Genomic DNA, 15,986 nt, shown 5'->3' on the forward strand with positions numbered 1-15,986 from the left:
AAGTTCACTGCACTTGAATTGAACGCAATGCTCATTTAAAAATCTGCACGATTTGATTTTCCCGGGTGAAAGGCGCTACTATCGAGCGTTCACGTGACAGCAGACCGTTCCCGAGCGCTCGATCATCTGATTTGTGCTGCCTTCTTGCGCTCTCATGTGACTTTTGGGATTCGACTCGGTTTCTCTGTGAGATTTATCAGAATTTCCTTTCCCGTGTGATAGTGATAAAAAGAGCGCAACAACGAAATCGTGTCGTGAATAACAAGTAGAAAAAAATAGTAGAATAAACAAATTCATAATAAAAATGGGGGCTTCCGCAATTCCAGTCATTATATTCACCCTTCTTTGGGGCGTCGTGGGTATTGTTTTGCCATTTCTACTTCCAAAAGGACCCAATCGAGGGTAAGTTTTGCAATTTCGCACAGCCCATCCCATTATTTGACGTTCCTATTATCAATAGCAAATCTCCCGGGTTTTTATGTCATTCGGGTTAAAACAACATTTGGAACTTTCGTTCAGAATGGAACCTCCACAGGGACGTGGAAAAGTTGGAAACATATTTGACACAAGACAATTATTGATTTGTAATTGTTGATTCTCGTTGCTAGTTCGATTAATGAATTTCAAACGTCGTATTAGTTATTGAATATGATGATCTTTAAAAAAACGTTTCGTTAATTTCAAACTGCCTTTCCCCGAATTTTGTATTTTACACAGATTTATTTGGTTTTAGGATCCTCCAGGTTGTGTTGATACTGACAGCTCTAACCTGTTGGCTCTTGTGAGTATCATATGGAATCTACTATAAAAATCATTACTATTGTGTCGTGGAAAAATATTAATTGAATCTGATTCCCCATTTCAAGTTGGTTATGTTGCTACATGACGCAAATGAATCCCCTTATAGGACCTCAACTAGCCAACTCAACTTTATTAATGATATCTCGAGAATGGGTAAGATTATCTATGAAAAACTGATAATATATTTGCTGATCTGTCATTGTTATTTTTTATATACTAAAGAATTTCGTGATTGGTTACATCTTTTTTGCTCCAAGTTAAAACAGACAATGACTTAAGTATTTCTAATCTCCAGAATTATAATTATATTTGTTTCATATGTTTTGAAAAAGTATACACATATACTGGTAATTGTGTTTTTGAATATGAGTAAAAAATATTCATATTTTTCAGGACGGGAATACCATTCAGTAACAAAATGATAATTCAACGAGCTATGCGTCTGCCTCGCGAAATTTTGTGTAAATATTTTACTCATTGTGAAATTTTATTTGAGCAATGAAAAAATAGAAGAAAACTAATTCCAGATCAGATTGGGTAGAGCATCAAGTATTTCAATATTCAAAAAACCAAGAAATGTGTACTATGAATAAGTTATTGGATGAAAAGCGAACAAAACAAAATATTAGTTTTAGTGCACGTATTTTTTCGTGTCATTGAACACGTACATTGTATATAAGTATATCATAATGGCATAAACAATGAGTTATATAATATAATGAAATAAACAATGAGAACATATGTAAACGATTTGTAGGAATGCGATTACCACAAACATGTTGGTTCAGTCATGTTTCCATATCTTCTAGTAAATTTGATGTTCAATGTTTTGTCTGAAAAAATATGAAAATCTCTAAATAAACACAATGTTACGGTCACATTTATGGGGTCAGTGTCTACTACTTTAATTAAGCGACTATGCCGAAGACTTTTTCTGTTTACACTTGAAGTTAATTCACTTGAAGTTAATAATGTACTAAAAATATCTTTCCACCAATGGCCATACCTGTGCACATAAATTTGAGATCAGGTTCCGAGATGAAATATAGAAAACCTCCATTTACCAAGAAATGAAAAAATTTTTTAAAAATTGATAAGACTAACATTTTTCTTATTTGGTTACAATTGATAAGCTTTTCTGTATGTTGCTATTTGATTTTTATTTTTTTGGACATATTTCTGTAGTGAGCTACGGAATAATAGCTCAATTATTCTGATTTTGTAAGTATTTCAAATTGAATACAAAAAGAGTTGCTCCTATGATTTTTGCTGTATAAAGGAAAAATTGAAAAATGTACTATCCAAGTTACATGCAGTATAAAAATGTATTATATCAATTCGAGGTCAAGTATTTATCAGTTATTCGAAATATAATCTCCGGCGACAAATGAGCGTTGAGAATCCTTGTCGGGCTCACAACGTTTTATCAAAATTACTAAAAAATTAATGGAAATGAAATCATTAAAAATTCACATGAAAGTCATTCGTTACTTCAACAAGGTACACACTTTAAAGAATCAATTCCCCTCCGATTTTCAGGATCCCCTGGTATTATTCACAACATTCAACTTTGATTGGATCGGTACAAAGTTCAAATACGTCTTAAACATACTTGTCCGGCCCATCACTTTTTATTCAAATTGCTCATTCGAAAACAAATCAGGGCTGCTCTAAAATGACAAATATAATAAAATCGATAGAAATAAAAATAATATCTCCAAGTAATTTGAACTTGATTGTTCGCAAGTTCGTATAGTAATATCCACTTCTCATTTTCTTCAGTGAATACATACCATTCGGTAAGAACCAATGAAAATGAGAAATAATCAGGCACATTACAAGAAATTTTCGAACCTACTCAGCCATGGAATGTTTTTTTTTCTATAGTCACGTACACATTTTGATAAATACTACTAGTCGAGTACGACACGTGGATTCCTGGAATTTGGAGAAAAATTATTTTGTTGTGAATTCTGACTTCATATGATATAAATAGATTAATCAACTTTATCTTTCATTTTCGTTTCATTTTGACAAGAGCGATTCGAAGGAAAATTATTTTCTCGGGAATTACTGTTCCTTGATATTAACACATGCATTAACTTTGTTTTTGATTTGTTTTCGAATGAGCAATTTGAATAAAAAGTGATGGGCCGGACAAGTACGTTTAAGACGTATTTGAACATAATTTGTACCGATCCAATCGAAGTTGAATGTTGTGAATAATACCAGGGGATCCTGAAAGTCGGAGGGGAATCGATTCTTTAAAGTCTGTACCTTGTTGAAGTAACGAATGACTTTCATGTGAATTTTTAACGATTTTTATATGGTCTGGTTAAAAAGAAATGGTTTGACATCGTTCTTGTTATTCGAAAGAAAGATTCTGCAATTTTTTATTTCCATTAATTTTTTAGTAATTTTGATAAAACGTTCTGAGCCCGACGAGGATTCTCAACGCTCATTTGTCGCCGGAGATTATATTTCGAATAACTGATAAATACTTGACCTCGAATTGATATAATACATTTTAGTACTCCACGTAACTTCCGTTATGACTTTTTTTTCATTAACTTTTTTCTTGAAAATAATTATCATGAGTTTCAATTAAAGTTTCCGATTTGTTCAATAAATATTTCAAATTATCAATAAAAACTTGGCCTCTAATTGATATCATACATTTTTATACTGCATGTAACTTGGATAGTACATTTTTCAATTTGTTCAATATTTATGAATTTTTTTGAAAATTTTTATTTTTCTTTACAGAATTTTTTTCGATTGTTTTTTATTGTTGAATTTTTTTGAACTTTTCAATTTTTCGTTTATTATTTCTATAGAATTTTTTTCCTGGTTCTGAATCTTTTTTCTATGTCATCCAGAAACAAGGGACCATCAATGTACTTGTCCCAACCTTTTTTTCCCAAGGGGAAGTTTATGGTTTGATATCACGCCTTTTTTCTCAAAAGTTCCTCATTTATGTTATGACGGTTATAGGATTTTAGTTTAAATTTCTATGAATTATTTGCTTAGTACATTTTTATAGATTCCATTCTCATACGAACATTTTTTTATGGGATAATCTTTTTCATGAAATTATCAGCAAATAAGGGACCATCAATATACTTTTCACAACCTTATTTTCCCTAGGTATGATGTTCGGCTTATAAAGTTGGTTTCCACCATAGAAAACCAATTTTTCGTAAAAATTGTAGTGAAAATATTTCGTCACAAGTCTGCCCTTGAACTTTGGCGATTTTTTCTCTTATACTCTAATATGTTATGCCTATTAGGAACTCAACAGCATAGAGGAATCCGGGATGAGGCCCGAGAAATTAATTTCGGTTTATAATGTTGGTTTCCACGTAAAAGACCAATTTTTCTTCAAAATTGTACTGAAAATATTTAGGCACTGGTTTGGTCTTGGACTTTGGTGATTTTTCTCCTTGTCTTCTAATATGTTTTGTCTATTGGGAACCCAAGAGCATGAAGAAATGCGTGTTGTGGGCCGTAATATGATTTTCGGCCTATAACGTTGGTTTCCACGAAAAACAACAAATTTCTCGTCAACATTGTACAGAAAATATTCCGTCACAGGTCTGTCCATGGACTTGGGCTATTTTTTTTCTTCTACTCTAATATGCTATGCTTATTGGGAACCCAAGAGAATGGTAGAAAGCGGGTTGGGGGCCGAGATATGATTTTCGGCTTATAACGTTGGTTTCCACAAAAAAGGACCTATTTTTCGTCAAAATTGTACTGGAAATATTTCGGCACTGGTTTTTTCTTCCACGTTGGTGATTTTCCCCCTTATCTTCTCATATGTTTTGTGTAATAGGAACCCAAAAGAGTGAAGAAATGCGTCTCCGTGGGCTGTAATATGATTTTCGGCTCATAACGTTGGTTTCCGCGACAAAGATCTATTTTTCGTCAAAATTGTACTGGAAATATTTCGTCACCGGTCTGTCCTTGGCCTTTGGCAATTTTTTCCAAGTCTTTGAACGAAGAACGAACTGACGTAAAGATTTCCTTAATAGAACAGATTTTATTTATCCCTTTTCTTCAAAATTCAAATGAAAGAACACGAAAAATCCAACAGATTTGCCCACTTTAAATGTCGCTTTTGCATTCTGAATCTAGAGATTTCATTTCATCCAAAACGTGCCCCCAATGAAATATATTTCCAAAGTTTGTAAGTGGCCGCTGAGGTCTAATTATCCACAGCTTGATAGTTGCTGAAAAAAAGTACCCGAAAACTTCTAACATTTATTATGCCAGAACTCAAAGCAGCAAAAAAACTAAGCGAACTTAATTCAACGGAGCAACAGAATTCAAAGACGTTTAAGGTACCTGCATTGGTTTTGGAGGAAAACCATTTCAGGACAATTCAGAAATGAATTTAGAAATTCAAAAACTCATAATAGAGTAGAAAAAGGAAAATTGAAGTATTTAGGAAAGCGGCAGACTTTTGTGATGAATTTTCTAGATTACATGATACGGTTGGAGTAAATGATTTGAATGATTAGCACACATGCTGCAACACAGAAATATCAAAGTTTGGAAGTATTCGCTGTATATCAGTCATATAAACTTCAATACTATTTGAAAAGGAACACTTAAAAGCTTGCCGAACCAAGTTCCATTATATATTACTATAATCAAAGATAAGGGGTGATCCGTCGCATATATATTTATCCACAAAAATTTCAGAGTTCGCAGGTATCTGCTGTGGTTCAATGTATCTGCGCAATGAGCTTCGAAGACAGCAATTTCAAATCTATCCATAAATGAGCAACTGAAGACTTTTATAATCAATTTTTTAATTAGAATAACTACACACTATACCAAGACCAGATTTTTTTTTGAAAATCTGATTTATAAAATATGCAATTCAAGATCATGGTTAGAAACCTCTCGAATCATGTTACCACAATCATATATCATGAAGGAGTAGAAAATCATAGGACACATATTAGGGAACGAATTAATAATATGAATCGATCCGCTGCAAACTGATGGGGTGAAAACAAGGATCGGAGAGGGCAGAGCCAAACTGAATATCAAGCAAAATATGGGGATGTTTAAAAATAATGACAACACAAGATATAAATTAGAAAACATTTATTCAATTAAAGTTACTAATATCATTCTAACAGTTGCGTGTATTTGAGTTCTATTTATTCGTATATATAACCTTGACATACAACCACGCCACTGACGATATATTCGCACTGGACAATATTTCTCGTACTCTGGTTTAATTGAAGGATTTTATCAGTTAACACTTATTTCCAATATGGAACGAAATAATGAAATCTTGAAAAGTTTCGTTGACATATGCATCGCGCATTTTTTATATTCTTTTTCACACACACATCACAGACTACATTTACGCGGCCGCTTTGATACCGATTTAATATATCACAAATAACAACATAAATAGTAATCTGCACTTCTTAAGATGATGAAAATTATTTTTTTTATTTATCCCGCACGCACTTCGTAATGTCGAAACTCTATTCTTACGATCAAAAACTGACACATGGTTTGTACCCATATATAAATGTATATCGATTGATTTATGACTGCTCTGTTACCAGCTGTGCTGCGCCGTGTGCTACGTTCTGAAGTTGACGTCATATATATTGTACATTCATAGTCAGGACTGAAATGCACATGCTATATATGCTTGCGCATGCCATTTCAAACTTTGATGTATGGCCTAGGATTTTTTTCATTGCTCATTGGTTGGAACAAGAATATTCTCACCGGGGATTGGTGATCATGGGGGCCAAGGAGCCTATGCTTGTAGCGGTCAGAGTACGCGTATACAGATACGTCAAATCCCGAATGCGTTAGTAACTTTAGCATAACTTAAGCCCGTGCAAAGTTTTTTCTCAGCAATTACGACACCGATCATGCTGATTTTGGGCTCATTCGACAGAGAACTTCTTAATTAGCTGAAAGTTCAATTTTCAAAGCCGAACAGAACTCATGAGTTTCGTAATTAAAGAAAATCGCATGCCAATTTTACCCCCACCACGGCGATCGTTTTATTCAGAGAAAATATAGTCTCGGCGAGAGCCTCAGGCCAGCAGACGACAGAGCTGTCAATGTACTTGTCCCGAGACTCTACCGAGTCTCTTGATTTATAGAATATGTCGATAAGGCAATTCGCAAAAATGAAGTAAATCATGGAAAAATTTTGTTTTTCAATTTGCACTTTTATTTTTATGGAAGTAGCATCGTTTTGAATTTCGTATATACTAGACTTTCAAACGTTTCGATCTAAAAATTTGTTCTTGAAAATTAAAATTGAATAGCTTCCAGATGAGCAAATTCGAATTGAACTGCAAGGTTCCGTCTGAAAAAAAGTAAAAGATAAAATTTTGATTGAAATGATTGAAATCAATTGGAATATTGGAAATTTGCATTGATATAAGGTCTGCTACTCACGGTCAATAATATTGCACAATATTATTGAACGTGTAGATGCAGTATTGAAACATTGCGCAATCATTGAACAGAAGTTTGAGCATCTTAAATTTATGGCGCACTACACACCATACAAACTTATTGTGCAATATTACTGTGCAATATTATTGACCGTGTGTAGTGGGCCTAAGTTTGTTCACTCATGGCAAGATTTATCAGCGCCATCGTCCTTTTCGTAAAAACGAAAACGGCAGATGGCGTTGTAAGATGGAAGAGTGTTTTGCATTCGGTTTCTCGGTCTGAGCGTCTGTATCGTCTGTATGGTGATAGGGTGATAGTTGTGAGGGTTGTGAGGTTGTGAGTTGTGACGCGTATACGAGAGAAAAGTTACTTTAAAACAGTGAGAAAAAACAATAATGGAGGCGTGCAATATCGTCGAGCGCGAACTCGACAAAGTTTTATCAAAACTAACGGATATAAATAATCAAGCTAGTATCGTGCTTACGGATTTGATAAATCACATCGAGAATCTCAAAAAAGAATTAGAAGAAGGTAAGAATGACAGTCGGATAAAGTCCCACTCGAGAAAAATTTAAGGGGAACAAAGAGCCTCGCGCATATTTACAAAACATTGGTCCGCTGTTATGACGAGTCATATTTTTTTCGAAGATGTGTTTACTTATGGCTTCATAATTCGAAAATAGAATTTCACTTCTGTCCTATATTGTTTACATACTTTTTTAAATGCCCTCCCCGCTTATCATACGCAGCGAGAAGAATTTTAAGTCAATGTTTTTCATCACTGGGCAAGAAAGTTATATTGAGGACAAATCCAATTGACAATCTCGATTGAATATCTGTTTCAAGTTCATTAATTTCATTGATATATTTGGTTCACAATAATTGATTCCTCCTGTCTGCGATGCATATTTCTTTAATTGTTTAAAATGCATGGTACTTTAACTATACATTTATATTATCGGATTAAAATCTATTATAAATATTTTTCAAAAACGATTAATCCCAAAAGTTATGGAAGTTTTTTTTCCTTTCATGACTGCGTTTAACAATAATGCTAAAGCATCTACAAATTAATTAATACTTCAGCTTTGGTTCTTGTTTTCTGATATGTTGAAATTTATAAATAAATACAAAAAAATTAGACCAAATTACCTGGTTTTCTAATACAGATATATAGTGCGGTTTTCTTGGCCATTTGAAACTTATCTTACTAATACTGGGTGACAAAATCTTAGAGTTTTAGATATACAAAGTAACCACAACGTAACCTCTGCTACTGTGAACATTACACAATGCTTTTGTAATTGCTGAGGTCAAGCTTAATTGCCTTTTAAGGTCATTATTACAAAACATTAATTTTCTACGAAAAGCTGAAACCTCATTACAATCTCAGATTTAGAAAGTTTTTTTATTCGTATATGTGTTCCGATCTTCTTTTCAAAAGTGAGATAAAATCATTGGAGCGATATACTATTTTCTGATAGCGCCCCCGGATCATGAGCTGGCAGCTGCTCAGATACAGGTGTTAGAACATGCGATGATAAAAGTTCGTGATACGGTCCAAAGACTAGCCACAGATCACAGAGAGTCGCACAGCACAGTGTCCAAAGTTGGCAAAGCCATAGACAGAAATTTCATCTCAGATTTTGCTAGCACGAGCCGTGAAGATGTATTTGCTGGTCCGGAGAAAACACAGCTGCTCAATCAAGTTATATTCCAACATTTTTATCGACAAGGAATGCTGGATATTGCTGATGAGTTAGCTGCGGTAAGGAAATATGAGACGACAGTAAATCGTGTCCCTTACCTTGTATTCAAAGTAAAATTGATATGTGACACTGCTTTTAGGAAGTGGGAATGAAGACTGATGAAACGAAAAAAGAGCCCTTCACTGAATTGAATTACATATTAGACTGTCTGAAGCAAAGAAATTTGGAGCCTGCTCTGGAATGGGCAAAAAAGCATAAACCTGCTCTGGAAGAAAGAGTATGACATTGAAATCATTTTAAATCTTCAATCACGCTTTCTCTTATCTTTTCAGTTTTTTTCCTGACAGAGCATGTTATCCAAATCTGGTTTACCATTTTTTTTCTATTTGTTTCATGAACTTTGCGATTCTTTTTGCAAAACAGAACAGAATGTCTTTGACTATGAAAATCGTACATGTTTTCAGTGCTCTTGGCGATGAATATTATTCACAGCCCTTTAGAATTTTGTTCTTATGATTTGGTCAATGATTTATAAGGATATTATGGAATCAAATGCTTTTGTTGTGATTGTCAATGACTTACTATGGTGGGAAATAGCTGTTATTTGAAATATTATCCTAACTGAAATTTCGTAGAACTCGTCGCTGGAATTCAAATTACACAGGTTACATTTCATACGGTTAGTACAACAAGGACCGAGTCGGCAAGCTGAGGCTGTAATGTACGCAAGAAAATACTTGAGACAATATGTCAGACGCAATGAGAAAGAAGTTCGTTCGCTAATGGGGACACTTCTTTACTTGCCAAACGGTATTCAATCCTCACCCTATAGTCATTTGTTGGATCCAACATTGTGGCTCGATATACACGATGTTTTCACCAAAGAAGCCTGTACACTTCTAGGACTGAGTGTTGATAGTCCACTTTCAGTTTGGTGAGACAATTCGTTCGACAATTTCTCATTTCTCATGACGCGTGTGAAAAGGGTATTTGATGTTAATTTTTCAATGTAGCGTCAATGCTGGATGCACAGCGCTGCCTGCTCTCCTCAATATAAAGCACATTATGCAACAGAGACAAGTAACTGGTATCTGGAATGGAAAAGACGAGCTTCCAGTAAGTTTGCAAAGATAAATTTGATCTTTTTTCTAAATAATGCTAGCGAAGTAGATTAAACTATTTTAGCAACGTAAAAGAATTTGAAAAATAAAGTTGAAATTCTGATTGTGGATGAAATTGTTTAAATATTTGCAGATCGAGATTGATTTAGGCAAGCAAAGTCAATACCACTCGGTCTTCGCTTGTCCAATACTTCGTCAACAAAGCACTGAGAATAATCCACCGATGAAATTGGTATGCGGCCACGTTATTTCTCGTGATGCACTCAACAAACTCACAACTGCCAACAAGTACGTTTATCGAATAAAGTATAATTATCTTGGATCGATATCGAAATCACTTTTTCATTAGAAATCAATTTATTTACAGACTCAAATGTCCATACTGTCCGGTCGAGCAAAATCCTGAGGACGCCAGGCTTATTTATTTCTAGAGATTCTATGTGATATATTTTTTTTACTCCCAAACCTCGAAAATGTCAACAAAGTTCATTTCTCTTTCGACTCTTCTTCATGCTTCATCGTATTCTAACGTTTGAGCCATGTTTATATATTTTGTTTATCGAACTTTTCACAGTATCGCAAAATCAATTTTTACGATATATAGAGATATAATCAATTCATTAGATAGCGCTCATTTTCGATTTACATTGAAAATGAATCTTCAGGAATTCGATTGAGTATGAAATGGTTTTGTCTCCTTTTTGTTATTGCGAAAAAATTACAATATTGAATATTGCTTTTCGAGTTAATTATATTTTCAAACAAATCTCGTTTCGCTGCATAAAAAACAATTTCGAGACGAGTGAGGTGATTAAACTTGAAATAAATTCGAAATTCATACATGTCGAGTTTCACGATGATTAAGGTTAATCATAATGATTAAAGGCAAACCACGATGAATTTGATTTTTTTCTTAACTCGCTCAAATTTTTCATGAATTCTGTGTTTTTTTTTCTAATTCTGCAATGAATTTCATGCTAATCAAACCAGAGTTACTCATAATTCTTTTTAACAAAAATGAACATCAAAACTGATATTCTTTTTGGCTGTACATTCATTGACGTTAATATCCGAGTAGATTTTGTATCTAAACTTGTAAATTAACCGATGAAAAAAAATCGAAAAACCTTTGCGCTCATTTGATTCTCTTGTATCGCAAAAGTTTTTTCTGTAATCAAGTTGTTTCCGAATTATTTCCTTTTTTTTTAACTGAACAACCAAGAAGTTTCGGTTGTTCCGTCGTATTCTCCGAGAAACACTATTTTTCCTGCCTCCGCAGTCCCAAAAATGTAATATTCTTCAATTCTCAAATTGAGCCAATGTCGAAATAAAACTGCTTGGAAATATTTGTTTGAACTACCAAGATGACTCGAACTAACAATTGGAAATCATTTTATCGAATGATCCGTAGATTATTAAGAATGAATGTTGTCTTTTGACAAAGAGTACTGCGTAAAAGAGGAAATTTAGTTAGAGGGAATTTTATATAGTTTTTAGAAAAGTGGTAGGTTTAGTAATGGAAAAAAAATCATTTTTATTTATTAACCGAGGGTTCTTGATGCTGTAGGCTCTAAGATTCGTTGTATTCGATAACGCGAAGTCATCGTAAGTAGTACAGTGTTTGATTACAATGATTGAATATTATAGAAAAATGTTTTATATGCAGTGGCAAATGTGTGCTAAAATAAATGTTACTTATAAAAATGATTTGTTTTAAAGAATCTTACGACGAAAATAATTATCGTTCCCCGTTTATTCCTTTTTTCCTCCTAGATTAGACATAGCGATATACGATGTATAATCGCATCAACAGTTTCTGAAACATAAACGAGGCTGTTCGCTTAGATTCGTCGTGCAAATTCACGTTTTGATATTTTATAAAATTTAAAATGAATGAAAAGATCAATAATTTATTAATAATTTTATTTTATATTTATATCCACATTGATCATCGTGTGATTAAAAATTAATTAGTTCACATTAAAATGATGGATAACTGAGGAATATACTTGAGCATGGGCACCATCTCTTCTAATGAAAATCATATATTCTGGCGTTTTTTATATCACGAATATAAAATAGTACATTATAACACTAGGACGAAAAAGCTTTTCGTACGCGTGTTATACGAAATTTTATATTACGAGGTGCGGAAATGGGGGTTTTGTGTACGCGAAGAGTACGCAAAAGCGTCCATTTACGTACCGCGTGATATAAACATTATTTTTGGATTCTTTGAATTTAATATTATTTTGTTCAATATTTTAAATGTAATAATTAATTGAATAACTGAACATTTTCGAATAATGGAAAATTTTAATAAACCAAATTTTTTTGCAGAAAAACTAACTCGCAAAATCATAGTTTTTGAAAAATCTAATGTCGCCGTAGCGACTCGAAGTATATTTATGGAAGCGAGTTCACTGCCAGATACTTTACAGGTTCTGAAAATTTATCGATTCAACAATATTCCCGTAGCTCTGGAAACCGAACCTCTGGAAAAATTCCGATGTTTTTGTTTGCTCAGAGGTTACGTCCATCGGATCTCTAACATTCAAAACTTCTGATTTTTTTTTTTTTTTATTGCTGAAGAAGGAAATACGGAAAAGTACACCGCGTATATATTCTGTAAAAAATATGTAGAATGCAGAGATTGGCAAAAAAAATTTTTCATTTTTCCTTTTTAAATTGATCAAAAATGCACATTGCAAAAATTATTATTATCAATTGATTAAAAATCATTAATTATTACAAATTACATTTTCAATTGATCAACTAATTTCTAATTAATGGAGAAGATATTACCAATTGACGAAAAATTTCCAATTGATTGAGAAGATATTGTCAATTGACCGACCAATTTCCAATTGATGGAGGAGATATTGCCAATTGACGAAAAATTTCCAATTGGTGGAGGAGATATTGCCAATTGAAAATTTTTCAATTGATCCAAAGCGTTCTGTCAATTAACCATATAAAATTGAATTCTAGAAAAATGTTTGGCCAATTGGTGGATCATCCATTGGTGATCCGGGCGATACCAGCGCCTGATTTACGCATACATAGAATGCGATACGGCTGTGAGCATCTTCTTCGACGCTTAGGTCGACGGCTCGATGGTTTTCTATATCTAGGTCGACGGGTCCATGGTTTTCGATGTCTAAGTCGACGGCTCCATGGTTTTCGATGTCTAAGTGGACGACTTCATGGTTTTCGATGTCTAGATCGACGACTCGATGGCTTTCGATGTCTAGGTCGACGACTCCATGGTTTTCGAAGTCTAAGTCGACGGATCCATGGTTTTCGGTGTCTAAGTATATTTCTTCGTGGTTTTCGATGTCTAAGTCGACGACTCCATGGTTTTCGATGTCCAGATTTACGGCGCCATGGTTTTCGATCTCTAGGTCGACGGCTTCATAGTTTTCGAAGTCTAAGTCGACGGCTCCATGGTTTTCGATGTCTAGGTCTACGGCGCCATGGTTTTCGATGTCCAGGTTTACGGCGCCATGGTTTTCGATGTCTAAGTCGACGGCTCCATGGTTTTCGATGTCTAGGTCGACGGCGACATGGTTTTCGATGTCTAAGTCGACGACGCCATGGTTTTCGATGTCGAGGTCGACGACTTCATGGTTTTTGATGTCTAGGTCGACGACTCCATGGTTTTCGATGTCTTGACATAGTTTTCCATGGTTTTCTATAAAAAAGTATACCTAGACATTGAAAACCATGGAGCCGTCAACCGAGACATGTAAAACCATGAATAAATATACCTAGACATCGAGAACCAAGGAGATATATACCGAGACATTAAGAACGATGGAAAAATATACCTAGACATCGAAAACCATAAAGCAATATTACTGGACATCGAAAACCATGGCGCCGTCGCCCTAGACATCCAAAACCATGGAGCCGTCGACCTAGACAACGAAAACCATGGCGCCGTCGACCTAGACATCGAAAACTACGAATAAACACACCTAGACATAAAAAACTATGGATTAACAGACCTAGTGTAACGAAACGCTCTTGCCGACCTGGCCTGAACGCCGCCACGCGTCGGTTCGAGCAACCTTAATAATAACGATTAGGTATGAAGGAAACGCGGACACCGTTAATTTTAGTAAAAAATAAAATAATCAATTTTATTCAATTATTTAACCGAATTCTGATAAAAATAAAAGAAATTTTGCGCTTTGGCTCGCTGATTCTAAAACAATTTAGTGTTTTTTGTTTTAAACTGTCTTGCTTTGTTTAATCGGATCTGGCGAAAAAAGACCCGAAAGACCCGAAAACATTGCAAATTCTCTGTCTGAGATAATTTTTAATTTCTCAATTTTCGGAATTTAATTGTACAAAAAATAGTAATTAAAAAAAAACAATTTTTAAATTTAATGGTCGCGTTTGTTCTAATCTTTCGATACGCCTCAAACTTAAAAACCCTTCGACTCAGTGCTTCGTGCTATAATTCGCGATTTTTCCGATGTCCTGTTATGCTCGTTTTAAAATCAAATAAATCCAAGAGTATTTTTCGTTTTTACAAATTCTTAATCTTATTTCTCGGCTCGATATAAATTCTAGTACTATCTATCGCCTCTTGGATGATTATTTTTGTAAATTGGTTGAGATCTCCCTGCCTGGACCACTTCGGACAATATTTTTCAAATGGGAATTTAATTTTAAATAATTGGATAAATTTTTATCCTCCTCGAACAATAAGAAAGAGAGAAAAAAAATGAAATGGTAGGATGTAGACCGCGGGCTATGGGATCGAAACGTCGCCGAATCTTTCCGAGAGTCCGAGCATTTACAGGGTAGAGGTAACCTCCCGTCCACGTGTTATGGGATCGAGACGTCGCCGAGTCGATCCGAGAGTCCGCGCAACGGGAACCCCAGAAATTTTGAGGATAGGTTTATTATTATTGAGGCTGATGTAGAGGTGCACTGAGAGAGGTCCGAGTTGATCCTTTAGCCAGGGAGAACTGTCTGACAAATGAGTCGCGCAGCGCTTCTTATACCCTGTTCCTCACCATAAAATTCTCGAGCGCCGAGAATCTCCGTTTTCGATCGGTTCTGCGCACCTTTCTGTAACGCCTTCTTTGATTGGCCCGTTGCCATGATTCACGCTCGCCCGTTGGTTGCGCGGGCTAACATACGAAGCACGGACTACCGCTTTTCATGTTTTTCAGCTTATTGCGACTCTTAACAACAAAAACTTCAATTTGATCAATTACACCGGCACACAAAAAAAAAGAGGTAAGTACCTAGAACCGGACCCTTCAATCTCTGAGGTATTTTGGCCCGCCAAATCCGAATCCGGGGTCAGATTGCCCAATATACCTCCAAAATTTTTAGTAAATTCCAAAAAACCGCAAAAATTGCGGAAAATCGCTGTTAAGAGCATAATAAAAGTTCTCTTCGCCTTACGCGGGGGTGTTTCTCATGAAATTTGACGCGCTGAATCTGAATCGAGGGTTAGATTGACTGATACACCCCCAAAATTTTGAGTAAATTCCAAAAAACTGCTAAAATTGCGGAAAATTGCTGTCAAAAGCATGATAAAAGTTGTCTTCGACCTTAATCGGGGGTGTTTTTTTATGTAATTTGATGCGCTGAATCTGAATCTGGAGTTAGATCGGTTGATATACCCGCAAAATTTTGAGTAACTGCAAAAATTTCTAAAAATGGGTCAAAATCGCTAGCATGGGTAGAAGAAGAGTTTTATTGATCTAGATCGAGTACGCTCTTTTTGTATTTTGATGCGCTGAAACCGAAACCGGGCGTCTATTTAACTCGTACGTCTCCAAAATTTTGCTTCCATGGACAAAACCGGCTAAAATTGTTCTTTATGAATTTCGAGCAGCTCAATCCGAATCCAATAGCTAGTAGTCGCAATCATTCA

General features: G+C 34.9%; 2 protein-coding genes across 4 annotated transcripts; both read left to right on the forward strand.

The window, feature by feature from the left end:
- Positions 1-123: 123 nt before the first annotated feature.
- On the forward strand, positions 124-1,681 carry LOC122415539 (V-type proton ATPase subunit e 2-like). 2 transcript variants are annotated; one of them, XM_043427737.1, is made up of 4 exons: positions 129-402; positions 734-781; positions 867-954; positions 1,195-1,681. In XM_043427737.1, the coding sequence occupies exons 1-4, from the start codon at positions 305-307 to the stop codon at positions 1,213-1,215; spliced, it is 255 nt and encodes an 84-aa protein (XP_043283672.1). In that variant the 5' UTR covers positions 129-304; the 3' UTR covers positions 1,216-1,681. The 2 variants fall into 2 exon arrangements, with proteins under 2 accessions (XP_043283663.1, XP_043283672.1); XM_043427728.1 differs by lacking the exon at positions 1,195-1,681 and having other exon boundaries at positions 124-402; positions 867-993.
- A 5,852-nt stretch (positions 1,682-7,533) lies between these two features.
- Positions 7,534-11,791, forward strand: Sou (required for meiotic nuclear division 5 protein souji). Of its 2 annotated transcripts, none has more exons than XM_043417873.1 (7): positions 7,534-7,785; positions 8,739-9,022; positions 9,103-9,240; positions 9,599-9,897; positions 9,977-10,079; positions 10,218-10,372; positions 10,434-11,791. In XM_043417873.1, the coding sequence occupies exons 1-7, from the start codon at positions 7,650-7,652 to the stop codon at positions 10,513-10,515; spliced, it is 1,197 nt and encodes a 398-aa protein (XP_043273808.1). In that variant the 5' UTR covers positions 7,534-7,649; the 3' UTR covers positions 10,516-11,791. The 2 variants fall into 2 exon arrangements, with proteins under 2 accessions (XP_043273808.1, XP_043273816.1); XM_043417881.1 differs by having other exon boundaries at positions 7,536-7,785; positions 10,452-11,791.
- Positions 11,792-15,986: the final 4,195 nt, after the last annotated feature.

Source organism: Venturia canescens, chromosome 1 (assembly GCF_019457755.1).
Source record: "Venturia canescens isolate UGA chromosome 1, ASM1945775v1, whole genome shotgun sequence".
In the NCBI taxonomy this organism is placed as follows: domain Eukaryota; kingdom Metazoa; phylum Arthropoda; class Insecta; order Hymenoptera; family Ichneumonidae; genus Venturia; species Venturia canescens.